Source organism: Paramisgurnus dabryanus, chromosome 15 (assembly GCF_030506205.2).
Source record: "Paramisgurnus dabryanus chromosome 15, PD_genome_1.1, whole genome shotgun sequence".
In the NCBI taxonomy this organism is placed as follows: domain Eukaryota; kingdom Metazoa; phylum Chordata; class Actinopteri; order Cypriniformes; family Cobitidae; genus Paramisgurnus; species Paramisgurnus dabryanus.
In genome coordinates, this window is record NC_133351.1 from 33,593,509 (window position 1) to 33,617,850 (window position 24,342).

The window sequence follows — 24,342 nt, forward strand, 5'->3', positions numbered from 1 at the left end:
TAGAACCGGCCCTGGTATCTAGTAATAATGGAAAAAGGATTTAGATGTGGGGTAAATATCAGGATTCGAAGTTAATAGAGATATTTTAGGGGGTTTAATGCAAAACACATACTATTCATAGGAGTTAAAGTTATAAGAAAGACTTGAGGTGGGATATAGTAGTTTTAATTCAATGGGGTTCGGTGTATATATAGGTTTTCTATGGGAAATGATGAAATGAGTAATATATTGAACAGTAGGTGGCGGTATGTGCTCAGATCACCCCTCACCAGTCCGCCATTAAATCAAAGAAGAAAAATTAAAGAAGAAGAGCCAGCAACAACCACAACACACAATACCGTTGCAGTTAGATATCGAGCTGTTTATTTGTTACTGGAGTTTTCAGATCACTAGTGATTCAGCCAAACTTTAGTTTGTATGTGGCATCTCGTGCTGCTGTTATAATGGAGGATACAAACCGATCTTCTTATCTGGACGAGCCGCCGAACAGTCGACTGTTTCTCGTCACCAGTAAATCCGTAACAGAAGATATCATCCGAGATCGTTTCAAAGATTTCGGGGAGATTCAGGACATCTTGCAGGTGAGAGACAAACAGACGAGAGAGTCGAAGGGAGTTTCGTTTATAAAATTCGCCAAATCTTCTCAAGCTTGCGTTGCTATGGAGGAGATGCACGGAAAATGCCTGGCCGAGGGAACCAAACCTATAAAGGTAACTACAGATATTCGCATTCACTTCAGTACTGATTCATTGAAACTTAAAATGTGCTATTGTAAACAAATACACTAGAAATGTTTAATAATCTTACATATGTACTTTAGAAATGTCTCCAGCCTTTTTGTGAGCAAGGGTTACCCAAATGGATAAAATAATCCGGAAGGCTACTTTTTAATATCGTTCACTCAACTTTTTTTACTTGTTGATTTTATTTAAATATTTTATCATTGTGTTATTTTTAAATGTACATACAAACATACATAAACGAAGCCAAGCTGTTATATAAAAATATATAATAAATAAATATATTAATTCACAGACTCTGCAGGCACCATGTTGAAGACCACTGCTTTGTTTAGACGTACTGTTTTGTGACATTGAGTCATTTATGAGAAGACGCAACCAAGTGATGTGTTGATTGAAAGGTGCTTCTCTCGCCCATTCAGGTGTTCATCGCGCAGTCCAGATCTTCTGGGAATCATCGGGATGTGGAGGACGAGGAGCTCACCAGAATATTTGTAATGATCCCAAAAACCTTCACAGAGGAGGATCTGAAAGAAACTTTTAAGGTAGTATTTTTGATGGACAGATTGAATTTGTGTGTGTTAAGAGATGATTCTCACCAAAACATCCAGGTCAAATTTTAAAATCAAACATAAATGAACTATCAATAGAACTTGCGTATGTTTATACTATAAAAACAGGCTTCTTTTATTTTGTACAAAATAATTGCTTATATCTTTTTCTACATTTTTGTATATGAGTCAGGAATTCATACAGTCTGTCATTTCTCATTTTGTATGTTAAAGTCTGATATTAAATGTGTTCTCGGTTTGTGACCACATAAAAATGTGGTATAACCATTCAGCCAAAATTGAATGATTTAAAAAAACCTCCAAATTAATAAAATAAGTTAATAAATAACAGGCAGGATTCTCTGCTCTCAAACCGTGGAGGCATGTCCTCTTTTGGCACTGAAACCACGCCCACTTGAGGGAAAGCTGGGTTGTGAGTAGAAGGGATACAACTATGGACAAAATCTCGCCTGATGAGCACTGTTTTCAAAGCTTTTAAATGCGCCTGAAAATGCCAGGCGGACGACGACTGCCAGCTTTTTTTCAGCTGAGTGCTTTGATTGCTTTGATGAAAATTGCCACGCTTTCATTGGAAACAATAAAAAAAACATACGCTGGCCACCGGCGTAAAAGCTTGGGTGTGCCGCCCCCTTATCCTACCCCCAAACCCAACATTTCACGGGATTTAAGCTGTAGCTGTATCACCTCTAGCCAGAACCGGGGTAGGGTCTTTGTAACGCGTTTCCGCAATACATTTCTAACATTTATGTGTTTAGAAATAATTCTATGAAATGACTTTACACATTTTGTGTCTTTTAATGTGTGTACAGTATGTAAATGTCTATATGATGTTCTGACTGTGTTACAGGAGTATGGAGATATAGAGTATGCTATCATTATAAGAAATAAGACTACAGGTGAAAGTAAAGGTCTGGGGTATGTGAGATACCACAAACCTTCACAGGCTGCCCGAGCCATCGAAAACTGTGATAAGAGTGAGTATTTCACAATGTAAAGTGTGTCACTTATTGATGGTGGTGTTTTCATATGTGTCTGTCTCTGTAGCTTTTAGAGCGATTTTAGCTGAGCCCAGAAACAAGAATGCCTCAGCAGACAGCGAGTATGTCACAAACTCCAGAGCGGATCGTGACCGGAGTGATCCCGGCCCCAGCACTTATGCATTTGGTGAGTATTGTTCATCCCCTCAAAGAGACTGATTAAAACACCATTGTAAACATGACTGTCTCTCTCTTGTCCACAATTGACCAAAATGCATCTTAATACCAGGTGTAAACATCTCCAATGATTTTTGTATACATTTGGAGATGCCACCGTTGCACTGTGTTATTGTATTATCCCAGTAAAATAAGGTTTGGTTTCCTGCAGCACACGAATCTACGAGTTACGCCACAGGGGATGCGTGGAACCCTGACATCATCACACGCTGCCTGATGGTAACGTCACGTGCAGCCGTAACGCAGGAGCAGATATACGGCCTGTTTGATCTTGTCCCAGGAATGGATTTCTGTGAGATGCAGCGAGACCAGTATGGCTTCAGCAAAGGTTATACACCACACTGTGTACGAACAAATGCAGAAATATTTTAAAGGCACAATATATCTTTATAAACTAATAGCACAGTGATATATATTTTGTTACATGTGTACTTACAATATCCCAAACATTTTCAAAGGGGACAGAGAATGAAAAATCATTTTTACCTTGTCTTTGTTGGATAATGGTAGTCTACCCGCATTAACAAACATACAAAAAGTGCTAGACATGCTAAACATCTCAGTCTCATAGAAATTCCTCTTTTAGAAATGTCAGCCAGAAAACGTCCCAATCTGAAAAACTGATGCTTATGACATCACAGGCATCTCACTGCCCCTCCACTTTAAAATAATTGGCTACATTTTTTGAGTGGCAGCAAAGTCAGCCAATCAGTAATGAAATTGCAAGTTAAGCCAGTAGGGGGAGCCAAATAGGTGCAAAACCACTTGTTTAAAATCCCCCACCCTAATAGAGCTATCTGAGAGAGGTTTTTAGGAAGCTTCTAAGGCAATACAGACCCAAACAAAAAAATTTTGTCTACATGTCACATCACAGAACAAGGATAAATACCCCGTTCAATCATTCTATGTCACCTTTCAACAATGGTTACATTTTTAAAAGCATTCCGCCCCTGTTTACAGGGTCACTTGCCAATGGAAGTCAGGTCTGGGTTTCCTTCGTTTTTTTGTCTTTGCTGCCATAGAAACCAAAGATGTGTTTGGCCTCACGCGGCACTGCGCAGACCAATTGTCACATGACATCAAAGTATCGCAAAAGCAGCACTCTTGTGATACTTTGATTTCATACGCTGATCGGTCAGCGCAGTGTCAAATGTGGAATGCAGAAGGAGTAACATCTAGGATGCTGCTTTCTGTCAAGCAACACATGTGGGCTTATATTACAATGTAATGGTTATAAAACTTTACTTCATTATATCATCCATGAATGAACATGTTTTGTGTGTTTACATGCAAGCAAATAATCCATTTGTAATTATATTGATGGATCAATCGGATTAAAAAGCCTTCATGTAAACACTTTTATTTAAATGCGCTTAAGGTCGATCGGATGCAAATTTCAATCGTGTTGAAAGGGGTGGTGTAGTCCCATCTGTAATCCGATCATCAGAAGAAAAGTATGAATGTAAACGCGTGAATCGGTCCATGCTCTTAAACGGCATAATCAAGCAGCGGCCATTGTTGTTTAGTGACCTCTAGTGGTGAAAATGACACATTGTGCTTTTAATATTACCTTGAAATGCATGGGCAAAACATGACACACACCGAATAGAAAATTTGACTATGTTCTATGTGTATAAATAACAGCAGAAGATGCAATGCACCAGAATAAAACATGAAATTAATACAGTATTCTACTATAGTGTTAGCCCTGTTACCAATTGGCGCATACCTTTGCAGGAAATTTACTCTAACACTGCATTAAAGTTTGATTGTACTTAAGAACTAATCATGTGTCCTTGAAAGCACCATAACATCCCTTTCCATATGATTTAAACTTAAATAGCTTAGCTTCATTCTTTATTTTCAAAAATTACATAGTTTTCTAAAGTGCTTGATTCTGATTGGCCAGTCGCGATAATCCAATATATGTATTCTGAGATAACAACCACTTAAGACTAATAACACACAGTAACCCAGATGCTGGAAATAATTTTGAAAGGAACAGTTTAATATTACACACAAATGTTATATTATATTTATAAATATAAAATAGTGTATTTGTGACATTTGAATGTTTTCTCTTATCTTAAAAGTGAATGTAGATGTGTTTTCCTCATTAAAATTTGGCAAAGTAAATATTTCATATCAACATTTAATGTTCCTTACCTTGCTTGTGAGGTTAAATACCGTGTAATAAGTGGGATAATTGTACAGGCAGCCAGTTGTTTGCGAAATAAACCCCTTCAGTGTGATAATAGACCTGATTACAGTGTGTTAGGGCTTATTTCTGCGATAACAACCAGTTGCCTGTACATTAACCCTTGCTTATAACTGAGCAAAAGAATTTATCCAGCTAGTTATTCATTTCACTTGTGTGTGGTTGTGTGTGTGTGTGTGTGTGTGTGTGTGTGTGTGTGTGTGTGTGTGTGTGTGTTTTATCTACAGGTCAGATTGTGATCCGCTATAGTAATCTGGGCTCTGCGGTTTATGCCAAAGAGAAGCTAAATGGCTTTGAGTATCCGCCTGGTAATCGTCTATCAGTAACGTATATAGATGACGGAGAGGACAAGTCCAGGTACAGACAGCTTTACGTTCGTTTTATTATGTAAATACCTGTGTATGTTTGTATTCAGCTCTCTAGTTGAGTATTTTTGTACTCGAAATGCTTATGGTGGTTATATAGAGCTGTTTGCATATGTAACTCCTGAATGTTTTTGGTTCTTGTCTGTGTTCAGTCTCGTGGGCAGAATGGCCATGCAGCTGGTGGCCGCTCAGATGATGTCTGTGGTCTGGAACGGACCCTCCGGTACACAACTTATGAAGAGCAGCATGGTGGGTAACGTAAACATTTTCCAGTAAACATGTCGTTAAATTCTCATGCAGTTCTTAATAAGTGTAGTGGAGGTGTGAGATGAAAAGGAAATGGCTGACTTTCATCTCTAGATTTGATCACTTTGCAGTGGAAAAAACAAACCACACCCTCTATCTTATTTCAAATTAGGACTGCCAACAACTAATTGATAACATCGATAAAAATCGACAATGATATTTGTTGTGAACGAATCATCAATTAGTTAGTCTGTGACATCACTTTGCACCACCGTCGGACAGCACGGACACGCATCCGCTTCATACAGTGCGAGCTGCCTGCTCAAGTCAGTCACGTTTTCCTTATAAAACACAAGCTGCACGTTTATCAGATGCTGCTTCTTATTAACGCATGACTAGCTTGTTTACAAGCAACGCAGCATTGCCAGGTCCCCTGCCTTTCAGCAGAGCTCTGAATTGTGCTTCTTTTAAAGTGTTTCTGTGGGTTAGAGATGAAAGCATTTGGGTCATTAGTCGCTGGTTTTGGGCTTTGAAATGTCATTAGGATGCTTTATTTTGAATGGCGATTGGGCTGGTTTTGTTACGCGGATCTGGCAACAATGACAGTAGCAAAAGTGCAAACGAACGCTGGTTAATAAAGATTTAATTTCCTTTAATATAATTGAGTTTGTATTTGTTTAATTGTTGTTTAATTTCATAAAAATAGTATGAATCACAAACTAAGCATCTGTTATGGGGAAGTCTCGCCGGATGAGCACAGGGGAAAATCCAGGTTTTTATTAGTGTAACAACAACGCATGTATATCCCTTTCATATCATATCATAATAGCTTATTTTGTTAATAACTAATTATGTTAATTCTCATTGGGGTGGTTTCCCAGACAGGGATTAGCTTAAACATGGACTAGGCCTTAGTTTATAACTATAAATATAACTAGTTTTAACAAACATTACTGGCATGCATTTTAAAGGCAGGATAGGCAGGAATTATCTAAAAAACTTTTTTACAAATTTGTTTAAACTGTCTTTATATACCAATACATAATTAAAATGTAAGTACTCTGAAAAAGAGAGTATACAACTCGAGTGTCTTTAGACCTCTCACGAATACAGCTCATTTTTCCATTCGGGACGAAACAAATGATTGGCTTGCGCGACTATAACTCTCTCTCGCGACCATGCCACACCCCTGTTGCTATGGGATCTGCCCGCACATGCGCACACTTGATTGATTTGAACGTGCACGAAGACCAAAAGTACGGCAGAGAAAGAGCATTCAGAACTCACAGTACCTGCATATCCAGTCAGCGAAGGCAAACCAGGCAAAAAAGGAATAAACGAAGCAATCAAATGAGAGTAAATATCACGTGGCTTTTCTTCGAGTCGACGATGCGGTAGCGTTATTGTCTCCGGAGTGTAGTCCTCATCAGAGTCAACAATGCTTTCATCACGGAAACTCTTCCATGCAAAACACTGGCTTAATAGTGAGTACTAAAAGCCATCCTATTTGTTTATATTCATAGTGATAAAGTTAGGTGTATTATTACATGTGATTGTGACATGATGTTGTTACTACATGCATCGTTCATGTGTTTTGGGGGCGTGGCTTTAGAAGAAACCCGGAAGAGAGGGGGTGGAGTGAATGGAAAAATGAGCTGTGTTTAAAACAGTGGTGAGAGGTTTCCAGACACACGATTTTTTTTAACTCTCTTTTTCAGAGTACTTACATTTTACTTATGTATTGGTATATAAAGACAGTTTAAACAAATTTGTAAAGTTTTTTTAGATAATTCCTGCCTATCCTGCCTTTAAGGCAAAACAAAGGTCACTGGTGTATTTTAAGATATGTCAGTGCAAGTTGTTTTCAGTTTGGACAGCTCTTACATTTATTTTTAGTCTAGAACTAGTCTAATCCCTGTCCGGGAAAACGGCCCATTAAGGTCTAAAGTTGAAGATTAAAATGAGTTTATTATTCTGTGGCAAAATTTCCTCAGCAGCATATCCCTGAAGACTCAATTCATTTTGATATTTAAAGATGTTTTACTATTTAAAAGCTGCACTTTTTTTTATTTAAGGGTTAAAATATCCAAATCAAAAAGATTATATTTGTAAAACTCTGTAGCAGTGTGTCATTTTTGCACTTTTAGAAGTACAGTATTTTCCGGACTATAAGTCTTGCACTTTTTTCATAATTTGGCTGGTCCTGCGACTTCTAGTCAGGCGCGACTTGTAAATCAGTATGAAATAATTTTGACACACATGAACCAAGAGACAACATTACTGTATACAGCTGCAAGAGTCTGCTATATGCTGCTCCTGTATTTATGCAATTCAATGAATTCAGTGATGTGGAATGACACGTTGATAATGTTACGTTAACGTACAGACATCTATTTAGCCTGCTGTTCTGTCTGCTATTGATAAGTTGAATAACTTGCCTTTCCAGATTAAATGACTGTTCTTCAGCTTGAATTTTGTGAAATAATTTTCTAAATAAATGCGACGCGTAGTCCAATGGGACTTGTATGTTTTTTCCTCTACATTACGCATTTTTGATTGTTGCAACTTATACTCTGGAAAATACTGTACACCTCTACACATGAATACAAATTTTGTGCCTTATTTAACTATAAGTGAAAAATCTAATTAAGTAAATATTCAGGGTTTTATCCGATTAGTCTATTAATTGAAAAAATAATCTATAGATTATGAAAATAATTCAGGATCAGAAGGCTTGAATCTGATTATTGACCAAACTGTTTCTGAATGTCTCGCGTGTCTCCTGCAGGGCTGTGCAGCGCCTTCTGGACCTCCTGTACCTCCCATAAATCCTCCCAAATCCCGTATACAGACGGACGTACCTCTTCCTCCTCTGAAGAAACTGGCCCCGTCTGAAAGTGTGGCTAGAGAGAGACTCTTTTTGATATTCAACCCTTCACCTTTGCCTGTAGACGTGCTGGAGGATGTGTTCTGGTATGTTCTGTGTGCCTTTCTTATAGATCCTAACACTGAGTGTACATGTAGCATGTTGGACTGTTTTACCTTTATACCCAGATGAAAAATCAGTAGCAGTTATAATAATGCGCAGCTGATTGTATACATTTTTACAAGGTGAATTGTACAAAAGTATATGATTATAATAAATAAAACAATAACGAAACCATGCCTCTTAACCCCAATGTGAAGAGGCAAAAGTAAATCATACAAAAATGTACGAATGTGATCTTTTGAATTTATACGAATAAGCCACCTCATCAAATGCCTATGCATTGCCATGAGATGGCGCTGGGTATGCATAGTGTGAGTATGCCCTAAGCTTACCTGAGGCTTCAAGACCTCAATTTACTGTCAGAATAATGCAAACATGCTAAATAAAAGTCTGTCGATTTGTTTTGTTGTTTTTATGCAGTCGTTTTGGTTCCCTGATAGACGTTTACTTGGTTCCGGGTCGGAACGTTGGATATATTAAGTTTGCAGAGCGGAGGTCTGCTACGGATGCCATAGCAATGCTGCATGGCAAAGTGGTGAACGGGGTCAGGATGAAGGTCTTGCTGGCAGACCCGCCCAAAGAGGAGTCACACAAACGCCAGAGAACTTACTGACCTTTGACCCTCTTAGGTAAGTCAACTGAATAGGTAAGATACTGTGAAACACACAAAATATTTCTGAATCGATCAAACTTTGCTGTCACAGCTTCTTATATCCGGGCCTCTCTTCTGCTGTATAAGCAACACTGTGATCATTGAGTGTCCAGCGTTACACACTTCATTTACTGTGATATTACAAATGATGTAGAATAGTGCATTAGTGTGCGATTTGGGATGTTTATTACCAATATCTGAAACCTCAATTTAAATTTGATGAAGTTATACATTCATGTATTGATCAACTTATACATTATTGGACATGCTCTAGATCAATAATGGAATTCATTTAGATGTAAGAAATATCCTGGCCAATTCAATTTCCGAAATGGAGCCCATTGTTAATTTATGATTTTTTTTCATTGGGTCTAAACCTGTTTTGTATACTGTTATGTATGCCTTCCTCTTCTTCAGGAACTGATGTGCTCATATGCTGCTTGGAGAAATAATCCTTTACATTTAATAATGTTTAAACAGTATTTTAACGGTATAAACAGACTTTCTAGATCACTCAATGGCTATGTTTACATGCACTAAATTTAGTCAATCCGACTGAATTTATTCCGATTGCAGTTTGAAACAAAACAGTTTACATGTACCCTAAACATTGCAGTCGGATTAAAATGTTCATTTACATTCTATACAATCCGAACCAAACCAACCGCCTGCACGAGCACAGCCAGGGTTGCCAGATTCGTGTATCAAAACGTTCCCAATGGACATTCAAAACTCGCCCAAAAGCCTCCCAATGACTATTCACAGCAAAAATGCCAATTACTAGCGAACAAAAACCTTCGATATATAACACGCAGAAAAAAATCAACTCAGCTAAACAGTGTAAAAGTAGCCCTAATCTGAACTCTGACCACAGAAGGACTTGGCAACGCAAAAAGTTACGTTTTCAGATATAGGAAAAGAAAACACACTTTTTGAAAGGCATTATGTTATTTTATTGCTTTATGTTATGTTATGAAAGACATGAACACTGCAGAATGTACAGTGCGTGATCCCGATTACCTCAATAATGCATGTTGCCATTGCCCTGCTATTGCATGTTTCGTAAAAATTAGGTAAATATGAGACGTGAACTTGAGCACAATTCTTCTGTGCATGTGCACAAAGTAATTTCGCATATGATTGAAAAAATGCTACGAATTACGTGTTTACATGAGTTATTTTCTCCTGATGATCGGATCATAGATCGGACTTAACCACCCCCTTTCAATACGATCGAAATTTAAATCCGATCGACCTTAAACTAGTTGATTAAGGTGTTTACATGAAGGCTTGTCAATCCGATTGAGCCATTTATACTACTACAAACCGCATGCTTTAGTTTTAGGTTTTGAGTTTCTTCAGCTCTGTGGTGGACTTGTATAACTTTGCTGTCTTTGTTCTTACAGAGTTTTAAGTGACATGACGCATGACCCCGACATGACAGGACGGATATGACACGACCTCATAGAGACGGACACTGACTGCTGCCATTTCAGTTCATTTATAGATGAGAGTTTTTCTCACCTTTAACCTTTTTCTCTTGTGTTAACTCTTAGCTATATAAGACCCTTTGCTTTAGGTGACTGACAAAACCACAGAGAAGTTTGAGCCAATGCAAGACTGTCTGTGTGTCATTACCATTATGTGTGATTAAACGATTCAAATCATCTGGAGTGCTGTCTTGTTTTCATTTAATCAGTCGCTCCTGGCAGTTACTCATAAACTAATCATTCTTAATAATGACAGTAATTACAGTTTGGTATTTGATATTATCAATGATGCCATGTATCTTAACAAGATGTCCAGGACCTCCAGCAGAAATATAAGCCCACAACATCAAAAATACAGCAGTATATTTCATTGTACACATGGGGTACTTTTTATCTATGTGTTCACCAAACCCGTCTTGACTGTTTGCTGCTGAAAAGCTCATTTTTTTGTTTCATCTGATCATAGAGGCCATTCCCATTTAAAGTTCCAGTCATGGCTGATAACTGAATATGCTTTAGTTTGTTTTTGAATGAGCTAGGAGAATTTTTCTTGTAACCCTCCCAAACAACGTGTTGATGTAGGTTCGATTTGACAATTTGTTTTTAAGGTTTTCTGAACCAGAGACTCAACTATTGATGATGGAAATGGGAATTTTCACAGCTCTAGCTCTTTTCTTAAAGCCACTTCACCAATTTGTGAAGCTCAATTATCTTTTGCTGCACAACAGAAATATATTCTTTTGGTTTTTCTCATTGTGATGGGTGATTAAGGGAATTTGGGCTTTGTTTCCCTCCTCTTTATATTTCTATGAAAATATAAACTGCTGAATGATTTTGTTTATAATCATGCTGGGGGCTCAAAATGATGAATATGAATGTGAATATACTTCAGAGATATTTTACTCTAGGGGTGACAATAATTGTTTCCAACAAGTATTTGAGAAAAACATTCATTTCATAATGATATTTCCCCTCTGTTTTAAATTCTTATTATCCAATGAAATGATACATTTTTGTGATTTTTAATATTTTTATTTTTAATTAATAAGGGGCGCCAATATTCTTGGGCACGACTGTATATGTCTTTATTGTGCTTTTGACAGATGAGTGAAAATTATAATAGTGTCTCAGAAAAGCTTGGACAAATTATTACTGTTTCTTAAGGAGTTTGAGACTCATTTTCACCTGCAGTACACGGCCATGTACACATCCTAGGTCAATATGGTGGATATTGAAGAGAATTTAAAGGTGTGTATATATATATTAACATTTTTCCCCTGGTGTTTTTAGTTTTTGGTCAACTGTTTCTTTAAAACAACAAAGATGAAGTAAACTGAGGCAAATTATTTTCATGTAGGTTAAGTGTACCCATTAAGCACCACCGAAATCAGCGTAGGTGTTTTTTTTTTTAAAAGATATTGATGTGGTTTAATGGTTTGTTAAAATGCCAGATTTATCTCTTTTAGTTGAAATTGTATAATTAGTTGATGTATATTTTAGAAAAGATCTTTTATGAATGAAGACTAAAGTCTGGCATGGGCTTAATTGACACCATTTAAGCCTACATGGTCCAAATAATCCCACATCAGGGTTGATTCACAAAACATAAAAAAAAAACTTTTAAAAGAAGTAAAACATCAATATATTTATTCAGTGACTAAATGCTTTAAAGAGGACATTTCGCAAGACTTTAAAAGATGTCAAATAAATGTATGGTTTCCCCAGAGTACATATGTGAAGTTTTAGCTAAAAATACCCCACAGATCATCTATTACAGCATGTTAATTGCCACTTTGTAGGACACACATGTGCTGTTTTGGGGTGTGTCCTCTAAAATGCAAATGAGCTGATCTCTGCACTAAATGGAAGTGTCGTGGTTGGATAGTGCAGATTAAGGGGCGGTATTATCCCCTTCTGACATCACAAGGGAGCCTAATTTCAATGACCTATTTTTTCCACATGCAAAGAATGATTTACCAAAACTACTGGGTTGATCTTTTTTACATTTTCTAGGTTGATAGAAGCACTGGGGACACAATTATAGCACTTAAACATGGAAAAAGTCAAATTTTCATGATTGTAACATATACATTCATCACATCTCCAATTCCTAATAAACATCAAGTCTTAGCATTCTTGGCCATCACTCTTCACTTCAAAGACTTTGTCTACTCTGAACTTATTTCCTAGCATATACAAATTTTACTGTGCCCTTATGGTAAAGGCGACATACCTCTGTGAGTTTTGGACAGGTGCTGTAGTTTTATCTCTTTTAAATTTTTTGCTCTGAAAAAAATTATACACCGATAGCAGACATCTATTATACAGTAAAATGCTGTTGCACAGTGTGTTATTTGTAAGGCTATCCAAATATAGTTGTAAGTTATGGTAGTAAGCTAAAGGTGAAAGCACACAAAGATGTTATCATTAAACACTTTTACTCAGAAAATCATCAAAATTTGTAATTATAGTGATTCATCATTGAAAAGCATAAGGCAGACTGGTTTTACAGTGTTTTACAGTGAATAATGGTGAATAAAGACAATGTGTCTCATTCACTAAGCATGCTGTGCACGATTACGTATACACATACATATGGATGTGTGTGTGTGTGTGTGTGTGTGTGTGTGTGTGTGTGTGTGTGTGTGTGTGTGTGTGTCGTTCGTTCGTTCGTTGAAGAAAAGGCAACATTTGGGCTTACAGTGCACAAACCTTGACACTGGGGGATAGTCAAGAATCTTAACTGGAGTCTGACCTTAGTTTAATGGTCATGTCAAAGCAAAGAGTAAATCAGATTACCATCTCAGAAATACCCTTAAAATTACAGATTTTAAAAAAACTATTACTGTATTACTACACAAAACTCGTAAGGGTATATCCAAAATAAGTTGTTTTACACATTATCAGAAACACCTGATAATGTGTAAGAACATGTAAATTCGTTAAACAGTTTTTTTTATCAGAGGAAGGTTAAAAGTGGCAAAATCAAATATTTCTGCCTATTACTCAGATTTCATGTTACATAAAAACGCCTTAACTGGCTTTCTCACAGTTTTGTTCATGTCTCTACATGTGTAAGATAAATAAACAGGTTCTGCAGACATGAGAAGATATACAACAGTAGGGCTGTTTATCGACAGCAACGTCAGGATATGATGCACATCATTATATGGGTCAAATAAGAATCATTTTTTTGTTCAGAATTTAGTAACATTATCTGTTTATCATATATTAAATAACCAGAGGTTTTCTTATCAAAAGGTATTGCTGGATTATCATTTCCTATGCATTAAGTTTTAGCTACGATCCTTTAGGCATACAGCACTTGGTTACAAAACAAAACATTTTAACATAAAAAGTGCTTCAGAGTCAATACAGGTTGGGCACATCAGGAGTTCATGACAATGCATTGCCACGATATTTTGAACACAGCAGTATTTTGCTTTTGACAGATTTTACTTTTTTGATATCCTATCCACTTATTTTTTGGACCAAAAAATCTGAACATATCACTCCAATTCGCACATCTTTACACTGTCTTCCAGTTAAAACAGATTTTAAAGAACTATTACCTTGTTGCTAACTCCATCAATGGCCCGAGTCATACCAAAATACATTGCAGATATTAATTATTAAAGCTTTTAGACAACTCGGGTCATAGGTCATTTACAAAGTCCATTACACACTTCACTCAAAACAATGCAATGTCAGTGTTCATGTCACCAGCTAAAATCTTTTGAATTCCCCTTTGAGTATAAAATAAACAAACTTGCCATAACCTGTCCACAGGTTACAGTATTTGTCTGGAGTGACGCTTAAGGATGAATTTGTATTCTGTATTGAAGTTTTACATGAGGCAGTAACATATAACAAAATATAATCTTTCTTTAACTTGCTACAATGAAATATAGCTAGCTAAAGTAAAAGTAAGGCAACTGACTGACATTTGAATATTTGGGTATAGTAACAGCAATGCTTTTTAATCTGATCCTGCAGAATCCAAATTCATTGAAGTTCATTATCCTGCAGATGAAGGTTGGCAAATTTAGTCCAGATTATAATAAATAATACTGCAGATTTTAAATAGTAAGGACAAAATCTGAAGAACAAAGACCCCACCTCTGCTTCTTTTGCGAATGGGTTGTCTTGTACCTGAAGCCTGTTTAGAAACATTAATACTGTTAGTGGTAGCAGAATATTTAACATGTTACTGTATTGCATTGTAATTTGATACACTAATTGTTATTATTTATTACACGGCTCTCTGGAATGCTTGATTCTGATTGGTCAGTTGAGACACTTGCAGGTTCGTTCTTTTCAAATAATAACCGCTCCAAAATAATAACGCATAGCCGGACTACTTGCACGAGTAAAATCGCTCCGCGCCAATAAAGATCAATAAAGATTACTGTCTGTTTGGCGCCATCTTGTGACAAACACTCGACAACCACGACAAGACACAGAGAGCTTACTGAGACTGAACTTGACAAAATAGAGCATGACAGCTACGAAGCCAAGACACAAAAAAATACAGAATGGGCATTAAAACTTCTCAAAGACTGGTTAAAAGAGAAAAAATGGAGACAAGTATGAAGCAGAGGATCTTAATAAGGTATTACGATCATTTTATGCATCTGTGCAAAGTTTCGCGGAAGGATAAAAATGTTAATTTAAAACAAATATGCCAATAAAATGTTTCAAATTCATATTCATGTCCAGTTTTTTTTCTAATGTGGCAAGTAGCCGTGTAATAAGCGGGATAATGTAGAGGCAGCCGGTAGTTATTGGGAAATAAGCCCCGACAGTGTGATCAGGACCCGACGCGAAGCGGATTATCCCTTACATAAGGACAATGGCTCAGGAAACAACATACAATACATACATTGATATGTAGTGAAGCAAATGAATAACTAAAACTGTTGTGCCCTGCTCATCAATGGAAGAGACTGCAGGTGGGCTTTACTACTGACTGAAAACTCATTAAGACCATATTACAGTTCTTTCTCAATTGCTCAGACACAGTTCTGGGAACAATTCACAATTTTCTCAAATCTTCACACACAATTTTAAAATGTCACACCCAATTAAACAAACAGCTAACTTGGGGGTGATGGAATGACAACGTTATCAGTTTTTCAATCAAGAAAAACGAAATAAATGTGTGCACTTGATGAACATTGATTCACAAATCACCAATATAAACCAATCCTGATGTTGCAATGAACAAACTCACGTTTTTCAACAACATGCAACCTCCACAAATACAAAGGACAATGAAGCTGAAAGCAAAACTGTACAGACTCCAGCAAGCAAAGGTTGATTCTGGAAAACATTAATAGAGGTTAGTGAGAAAAGGAGATGTTGCAGAAAAAAACTATGTACTTTGTCTTGTTTGGCAAATATTTTTCATCATTTCGAATATTGGTGCCACAAAACTTTACATTTCTCATGCACAAGATCTTATAGATTTTCTGTATCAAGAATCTGTAGTAAAATATATATATATAAAAACATTACAACTCACCATTTTGGATATTTATATAGATAACACCTGAAGCACTTCCATACTGGTTTGATACCTTACAGATGTATACCCCATTGAAATCAGAGGATAGTTTTGGGACATAAAGTGTGTTGCCTTCAGAATAAGGAATAGATTCATTCAGTCTGTAAATAAAGAGAGATGAGCCAATCTGAGTGCTAAAAATAAGGGAAATAAAAATGTGAATATTTTAAAGCTGCAATCCATAACATTCTTCAATAAAAAAAATCATTTATGGAGTAAATACATAAAAAATAGTGTTCAAACTATGTCCATGCCTTACCCCAATTCACATCGGTATAGCCTATAATAATGATTTATAATTGGCTTGGTAGTGTCAGATTTCACTGGAAAACGTTACCTTTTTGAACTTATTGTTTGGGTGAAGGCTTTGTAGTTTGTGTAACAGTTGATTAGAATTTGAAGGTTATAAGAGACGCCCATCTTGGGAATGTCATGTAAACATGTCTATTTATTACGTCATTACATCTGAGGAATCATCGGTTATTAAAGAGCACTTACAGTATTACTGTATGTAGCTAAAACAATGTTATTTTGTGTATTTGGTATAAAAGAATGTGTTTGCAGGATTAAAACACATCATTTTCCACAATGATATTGCGCAGGGCCCGAAAATATCCCCCAGCTATTGAAAGTTAGCTGGGGACTATTTTCAGGGGCTGCGTAATATCATTGCACCTACTGCACACATGGTACAGTACAGCAGCAAAGTCCTTGATTATTATACACGAATGAGAGTATAGTTCCTAGCCATACCTGCCTAAAAAAATCACAACTTTTAGTTTTCCGTCGGTCTTGGTACACGATGTAACTATAGAAGAGTCAAGTTTAAAAAAGGAAAAATATTGAAACTCTATGGTGATTTTTGAACATGGGGCTAATTGTCTTAATCAGATTAAATGAATTTAGACATCCTCTTGATGCACGAAACCTGTATGTTTTTCTTCCATGGAACATAAAATGTTTACAAAGCATTTAGGATTTTTTTCTTAAGTGTTTTGTGGACGAAGAGCAACATATGGGCGAGTAATGGAATATCACTGAAAGGTTTAGGTAATTGCATCCTTAATGAGAGCGCTTCAATGAGCTAAAAAAAATTGTTGTTGTTGTTGCATTTATTTATCATTTCTTAAACAACTGAGCTTGACCATACAACTCTAAATTGTCTGTAATAAGTTCTGAAATAAAAAGGAAATAAATCTCATGGTTCTGTTACTTGATCCAGGTGTAATTGGTCGGTCTTGGGTTACTATCAGCTAAGCAGGAAAATGTTTCAGGCTGTTTCGGATCATCAGGAATTATCATCACCAATTCCGGAGGATCTAAGAAAATAAAAAATATAACATTGTTCAACTGCAAGTGTAATCTTTATAACATAAATCAAATGTACACAATTGTAATGTTTTTTTGTATTGCAGATAAGCAGTATCTGAATTTCTGCAAATGACACACCAATGAGAGATGATTTTAAAATATGAACACCATTACAGTTTATTAAACAGAGTCACTGACAAACTATGTTGCACTTTACTTACAATGCACATTTATTGTGTAGTCATGTTCGTGTTTCTTTGTCAGAGTGCTGTGTGTTACCACACACTGGATCCTCTCCTGGTTTAAATGTTTAAATGGTGCACCCAACAAGTGGGACACGACCGTAAAGGATCCGTCTGGGTGAACCATGTAGTCGGTTTCAGTCCTCATAGTGTCATTGTGATCTCCAAATCTCCAAATGACTTCTGCTGCAGGCCGTGCATATGAAGCAAAGCACGATGCCAAAGTAACTTCTGAGCGGTCACAAACGTGCGACTTCCCAGTCACATAAACTGACGGAGAAACTAATGTGAAATGAAATACAATAAATAAATACAAGCATAATGCCTCTGTCTTCCAAATAAGTGACCAAGTTTGCAAAAACCAGGCCAAAGAAACATAATGTTATTATGAGATCAAAGCAGTCATGGCCATAAAAATGACAAAAGATGAAATTTGTGTTTATTGCCGTAAATGCTGTAATTTAAAGGGCACCTATTATGGCCCTTTTACAAAATGCAGTGTGCCCAGAATGTGTCTGTAAAGTTTCAGCTCAAAATACCCCACAGATCATTTATTATAGAATGTCAAAAATGACCACATTTGGGTGGAAGCAAAAACTTTGTTTTATTGTTTGTACCTTTAAACCTTTAGACTACATGTCTTATCTCTAGCCAAAGCTTTACTTGAATCACCCCTTATGAAAATTAACCATGGTTTTACTAAAATAAAAACATACTGTACTAAAACCATGGTTTTACCAAAGGTAATATACACCAATGAAAACAAAACATGGTTACTACGAAAAAATCATGTTACTTATGACAGGAGCAAAACTGCCTGAACACGGTGAATACAGTGCAATGTTTCTTGAAGTGCATGTACAGATTTACCACTGTGATTTACCACTTTTTTTCAAATGACCCCTTTTGATGTCATGCACGGTCATAACCCAGGTGTAGGTCTATTATTTAAATGATTAGCAATAAATCTAAAGAAACTCCAAACGAAGCACCCCATCAGTGTAGTTAAACGTATGAGTGTAGGAATGCATGCGATGACTGTCAAATAACCACAAAGCAAACAACACAGCTGAAGTAATCTGGTCATAGTATTTAAGATGACATATCTGACTTCATTTCATAAAGTGTGCTCTTTAACACTACTTAAACAAATCGCCTATACCACAAACAATGCTTACATAATAATGCACACCGGATGTAAACAGTTTCAGTTTCCTTATGCTAAAACAATAAACTGTGCTACTATTATAATCATTATCTTACCTGCTGTCCTGTTGAGGATACAGAGAGCGGACTGTAACGTGACAAACATGTAGCAAGTAATAAGAAGCATGTTGCATATCATATTTCAAAGTGCAAATGAACGTCAAAAAAAAAGTGAGATCTGATTTCATAACCAAGTGCATGTGACAGGACAGGTCTAATGCTCAATGATTTACACTGACAGGAAGTCTGTTACTGTAAAGCAGACAGACAGACAATGTATACAAGATGAGGATACACAAAAAGCTAACATGAAGTAATGGGCGGCTGCTCTTATAAGAAGGAGCATTGGGCTTTATGCCAAAAAAATATGGGGTAAATGTCGCCCTGCTGCCTATGAAACATTGCTCTAAAAAAATGCTGGGTTATTTTTAACCCAAGGCTGAGTAAATATTGTACAGAACACATGTTGGGTTTTAAAAGTGTATTATTGTTCTTTCTGGTCAAAGAGCCTGACAGCCAGTCAGTGTACTATATTTCTTAAGCTTGATGCAATGTTACTTATATTTGCTCAGTACTGTTACAATGTGCTAGGATCTCTTCTGCACCAGAGCATAAGCACACATTTTGAATTCATGGTAGATCATTGTGTTAGCAGTGTAAACGATTGTGGTTTCTATATCCAGAGATTACACATACAATATTTACACATACTGATACAAATCTATACATTTAATTCACTGTAAATTACTTTTTCTGCCAAAGTTGTAAATATTAATGCATAAATTGAATTGCACTTAATTATTATACTAATGAGTAAGTGTTATTTTTAAATACAGTATATGCACTTTACGTTTGCATTATAGAATTGATAAAAAATATTTGCACTGGGATAAATGATTTAAAACAACCAACAAAGTCATTTTCAGCGTCACTAAGACAATTATAATAAAAATACTGCTTAACGTGACTTGACAGTAAAAAAAAAAAGTATTGTGAAAAAAATCACAAATCAAGCTGGACAAAACTACTGTATTTTCATTTTATAATGTGTTCAGCCTTGAGAGTTATACAACCCCAAATCAGAAAAAGTTGGGACACTGTAGAAATTGTGAGTAAAAAAGGAATGGAATAATTTACAAATCTCACAAACTTATATTTTATTCACAATAGAATATAAATAACATCACATACAGGAATGCTACTGTAATGGAAATCACAACATGGGCTCAGGAATACTTCCAGAAAACATTGTCTGTGAACACAATCCACCGTGCCATTCGCCGTTGCCGGCTAAAACTCTATGGGGTTGTTTCCCAGACAGGGATTAGCTTAAGCCAGGACTAGACCTGAGTTTAATTGGGAAATATAACTAGTTTTAACAAACATATCTTACTTAAAACACTACTTATGTGCATTTTGAGGCAAAACAAAGTGCAAGTTGTTTTCAGTTTGGACAGCTCTTACATTTTTCTTAGTCTAGGACTAGACTAATCCCTGTCTGGGAAACCGCCCCTATAGGTCAAACAAGAAGCCATATCTAAACATGATCCAGAAGCGCAGGCGTTTTCTCTGGGCCAAGGCTAATCTAAAATAGACTTTGGCAAAGTGGAAAACTGTTCTGTGGTCAGACGTATCAAAATTTGAAGTTCTATGTCCCAACTTTTTTTGAAATGTGTAGCTCTCATGAAATCCAAAATGAGCCAATATTTGACATTTCAAAATGTCTCACTTTCTACATTTGATACGTTATCTATATATCAGTACCTCAGTGCTAAATACAGCGACAGCAGGAGAGAGGAGAATCTGCCCACCTGCAGAGAGTTACCCACACCACCAGAACCCTCTTTCCAGTTTAACATCAAGGAGCCCACTTTGGCAGAGGTCAGGGACATCGTGCGAACTGCAAGTACCAGCGCAGCTCCGGGACCAAGTGGAGTGCCATATAAAGTCTATAAGTATTGCCCGAGACTCTTGGAGAGGCTGTGGAGACTCATCAGGGTAGTATGGCGGAGGGGGAAGGTGGCCCAGCAATGGCGTCATGAAGAGGGTATTTGGATTCCAAAGGAGGAGAATGCAAATGACATCACGCAGTTCCGCACCATCTCTCTACTCAGTGTGGAAGGCAAAATCTTTTTCAAGATTCTTGCCAACAGGTTATCTGAGTATCTCATGAGGAATTCCTACATCGACACCTCAGTGCAGAAGGGCGGAGTCCCAGGTATGCCGGGCTGTTTGGAACATACAGGAGTGATCACCCAGTTGATCCGGGAGGCGAGGGAAAATCGAGGAGACCTAGCAGTCCTCTGGCTTGACTTGGCCGACGCCTATGGATCAATTCCACACAAGCTGGTGACAACAGCTCTGTCAATACACCATATTCCTGAGAAGATTACAGAACTCATAAGGGACTACTACAGTAGTTTCAGCCTGAGATTCACCTCTGGAACAGTAACATCTGCGGGGCACCGCTTAGAGAAGGGCATTATCACCGGCTGCACCATATCAGTGGTATTGTTTGCCCTAGCGATGAGCATGTTGGTCAAGGGCCCCCCTGTCCAGATCCGGCATTCGCCAACCACCAATCCGAGCCTACATGGATGATCTGACGGTCACATCAACATCAGTGACAGGGTGCAGGTGGCTCCTCCGCGGTCTGGAAAGGATTACGGCATGGGCAAGAATGATGTTCAAGCCAGCCAAGTCCAGATCCTTGGTCCTGAGGAAGGGGAGAGTGGAGGACAAACACCGCTTTTACGTGGATGGAGTCATTATTCCAACAGTGTCGGAGAAGCCCGTGAAGAGCTTAGGGAAGATCTTCGACAGCACCCTGAAGGACAAGGTAGCGGTAGAGGCAGCCCACAGGGAGCTGAAGTCTTGGCTTTCAGCGGTGGACAAGTCCGGCCTTCCAGGGAAGTTCAAGGCATGGATATACCAGCATGGTATCCTGCCACGTCTCCTGTGGCCACTACTGATTTATGAAGTCCCAGTATCACTTGTGGAGGGCTTTGAACGTAACATCAGCCAATACCTGCGTAGATGGCTGGGTCTGCCGAAGAGCCTGAGCAGCATTGCTCTGTATGGGCACAACAACAGGTTGCAGCTGCCTTTCACTGGCCTGACCGAGGAGTTTAAAGTCACAAGAGCCAGGGAGGTGTTGCTGTACAGAGACTCTGCTGACAACAGAGTCGCTTCCGCTGGCATCACGGTCAGAACTGGGAGGAAATGGCGAGCGCAAGAAGCAGTCGACCAGGCAGAGGCGAGACTGAGACATAGCGTCTTAGTTGGCTCTGTGGCAGTGGGAAGAGCTGGTCTAGGTGGTCACACAAGACCACGGTACGACAAAGCCCAAGGACGAGAGAGACGCCAGATGGTGCAGAGAGAGATTCGTGCTGAGGTGGAGGAGGAGCGCCTAAGTAAGACTGTGGCAATGCGCCAACAAGGGGCCTGGGTCAATTGGGATCATGCGGCTGCCAGGAGGATCACCTGGACAGAACTATGGAAGTCTGAACCCGCAAGACTTAAGTTCCTGATTCAGTCGGTGTATGATGTCCTCCCAAGTCCATCTAACCTACATACCTGGGGCCTAGCAGAAACACCAGCATGCCCTCTGTGCCCGGCTCATGGTTCCTTGGAGCACATCCTGAGTTGCTGCCCTAAAGCACTAGGAGAGGGGAGGTACACGTGGCGCCATAACCAGGTGCTGAAGGTAGTAGCGGACACCATTTGCACCGCAATCCAGGAGTCTAAACACCTAGTCCCAGCGAAGCACAACATCTCCTTTGTTAGGTCAGGGGAGAAACCTCAGGGAGTACGTAAGGCCTCAACCGGACTGCTAGCCACGGCCCGAGATTGGAAGCTGCATGCTGACCTTGGGAGGCAGTTAAAGTTTCCAGAGCACATAGCAAGGACGTCACTGAGGCCAGACCTGGTCTTAACATCTGACTCAACAAAGCAAGTTGTGCTAATGGAGCTTACTGTCCCCTGGGAGGATAGGATGGAGGAGGCTTTCGAAAGGAAGAAGGCCAAATATCTGGAGTTGGTTCAAGCATGCAGAGAGAGTGGATGGAGGGCCCGCTGTGAGCCAATAGAAGTGGGCTGCAGGGGCTTTCTAAGTCAATTTGTGCATCGGGCATTCAGGCTCCTTGGCATTAGAGGGTTGTGTGAAAGAAGAGCCACCAAAAACATCAGTGAGGCTGCCGAAAAAGCCTCAAGGTGGTTGTGGATCAAAAGGGGAGAAGTATGGAGTAGCACGCTGTTTGGACACAAACCGGGGCCTGATCAACCCTGGTTGGGTCGCCCAGGTGAGGGTGTATGAAGATCAAAGACCCGAAACACCCTATGACCCTGGGCCCTTCACTGAAGATGTGTCCAAGCTGCACCTTTAAGGTGTTTTCAAATCTATATTCTATTGAGAATAAAATATACGTTTATGAGATTTGTAAATCATTCCATTCCTTTTTTACTCTTTACAATTTCTACAGTGTCCCAACTTTTTCTGATTTGGGGTTGTACACGGTTTACCAAATACGGATATACATTTGAATAAAACGTGATGACAAATAGTAGATCTTTCATACTGTCTTACATCTGTTGGAGGGAGTGTATCTTAAAACTGACTTGAAATTTGATCGGTTGCTCCCACGTGTGTACTGTCTAATGGCATTTTCTAACCCGACTGACAATTGAATAGAGAAAAGCATTTGGCAAAACGAAAATGAAAAGCAATTGGCAAACAGAGAGAAAAGCAATTGACAAATGGGTGATTTTCACAAAATCCAGACTTAGAAGGTGTCCAGCATCAGATTTTTTAAAAAGCCCTTGAAGACAATTTTTTGCACATATAAGGTCTGAACTTACTATAACCATTATTTTTAGAGGATTTAAAACATAAAACTTTTCAACTTTTAACTGGATAGAAAAAATAAGAACTGCTTAGGTAGCCATCTTGAGTGTCACAGTCAATTATGTCCCTTACAACATTTTTTTTTAATGTTAGTTCCTTGAGGGCTTAAACACTGATTGAAAATTATTGCAGAGGATGAGAAAATTTGTCTTAGACACATTTATATTCCTTATTATTGTCAATACATTTACCAATGATCACCAAATACCACATGTTTCTTTACTGTAAATGTTTATAGTATAACATGCACTGAAGCTTTTAATTTATTAAATTTTTTAATTATAAATATTTCCATGTCAAAGAACCCAAATCCAGTCATGGACACGTTGCGGTAATGAAAAATTTCCCCTTAAATGTGGAAAAACAACAAAATTGGTATGATAATTTTGTATGATGTCATTCATTTCAAATCATGTGTAAAATAGTACACGAAGAGATGTTTGTAACTGTATGCCTCTTATTTTGATACTCTTACTTTGCATTTACTTTTTTTTATCAAAATGTTTTAAAAGTCCTCATAAGTCTAATGCTTAAAAAAAAACGCTATTTAAAATTGCCATTTAAATTATTTATAAATGTAATATTTTATTGTTTTATTTATCTGTGTTTTCAATCATGTGTTAAATAA

General features: G+C 37.8%; 2 protein-coding genes and 1 pseudogene across 2 annotated transcripts; 2 read left to right on the top strand and 1 right to left on the bottom strand.

Moving 5' to 3' along the window:
- The first annotated feature begins 272 nt into the window (after positions 1 to 272).
- On the top strand, positions 273 to 10,669 carry rbm45 (RNA binding motif protein 45). Its single transcript, XM_065293188.2, has 10 exons — positions 273 to 710; positions 1,163 to 1,285; positions 2,160 to 2,286; positions 2,357 to 2,476; positions 2,678 to 2,854; positions 4,972 to 5,101; positions 5,262 to 5,358; positions 8,144 to 8,328; positions 8,765 to 8,973; positions 10,403 to 10,669. Exons 1-9 carry the CDS (start codon positions 444 to 446, stop codon positions 8,955 to 8,957), a joined length of 1,419 nt encoding a protein of 472 aa, XP_065149260.1. The 5' UTR covers positions 273 to 443; the 3' UTR covers positions 8,958 to 8,973; positions 10,403 to 10,669.
- A 2,930-nt stretch (positions 10,670 to 13,599) lies between these two features.
- On the bottom strand, positions 13,600 to 19,110 carry LOC135782718 (nectin-3-like protein). Its single transcript, XM_065293190.2, has 7 exons — positions 18,869 to 19,110; positions 17,585 to 17,887; positions 17,266 to 17,371; positions 16,011 to 16,153; positions 15,720 to 15,808; positions 14,606 to 14,645; positions 13,600 to 14,509 (listed from the first exon to the last, which is right to left on the bottom strand). The coding sequence occupies exons 1-7, from the start codon at positions 18,948 to 18,950 to the stop codon at positions 14,505 to 14,507; spliced, it is 768 nt and encodes a 255-aa protein (XP_065149262.1). The 5' UTR covers positions 18,951 to 19,110; the 3' UTR covers positions 13,600 to 14,504.
- LOC135782911 (uncharacterized) lies at positions 18,965 to 23,126 on the top strand (annotated as a pseudogene).
- The last annotated feature ends 1,216 nt before the right edge of the window (positions 23,127 to 24,342 follow it).

Excerpts from the sequence above, each read along its gene's own strand:
- rbm45 (XM_065293188.2), top strand. The coding sequence starts at position 444 with ATGGAGGATACAAACCGATCTTCTTATCTGGACGAGCCGCCGAACAGT. Across the intron at positions 1,286-2,159 it reads ATCTGAAAGAAACTTTTAAG|GAGTATGGAGATATAGAGTA; the intron begins GTAGTATTTTTG and ends ACTGTGTTACAG. Across the intron at positions 5,359-8,143 it reads AACTTATGAAGAGCAGCATG|GGCTGTGCAGCGCCTTCTGG; the intron begins GTGGGTAACGTA and ends TGTCTCCTGCAG.
- LOC135782718 (XM_065293190.2), bottom strand. The coding sequence starts at position 18,950 with ATGATATGCAACATGCTTCTTATTACTTGCTACATGTTTGTCACGTTA. Across the intron at positions 17,372-17,584 it reads CTACACAATAAATGTGCATT|ATCCTCCGGAATTGGTGATG; the intron begins GTAAGTAAAGTG and ends TTATTTTCTTAG. Across the intron at positions 16,154-17,265 it reads ACCAATTACACCTGGATCAA|ACTGAATGAATCTATTCCTT; the intron begins GTAACAGAACCA and ends CTTTATTTACAG.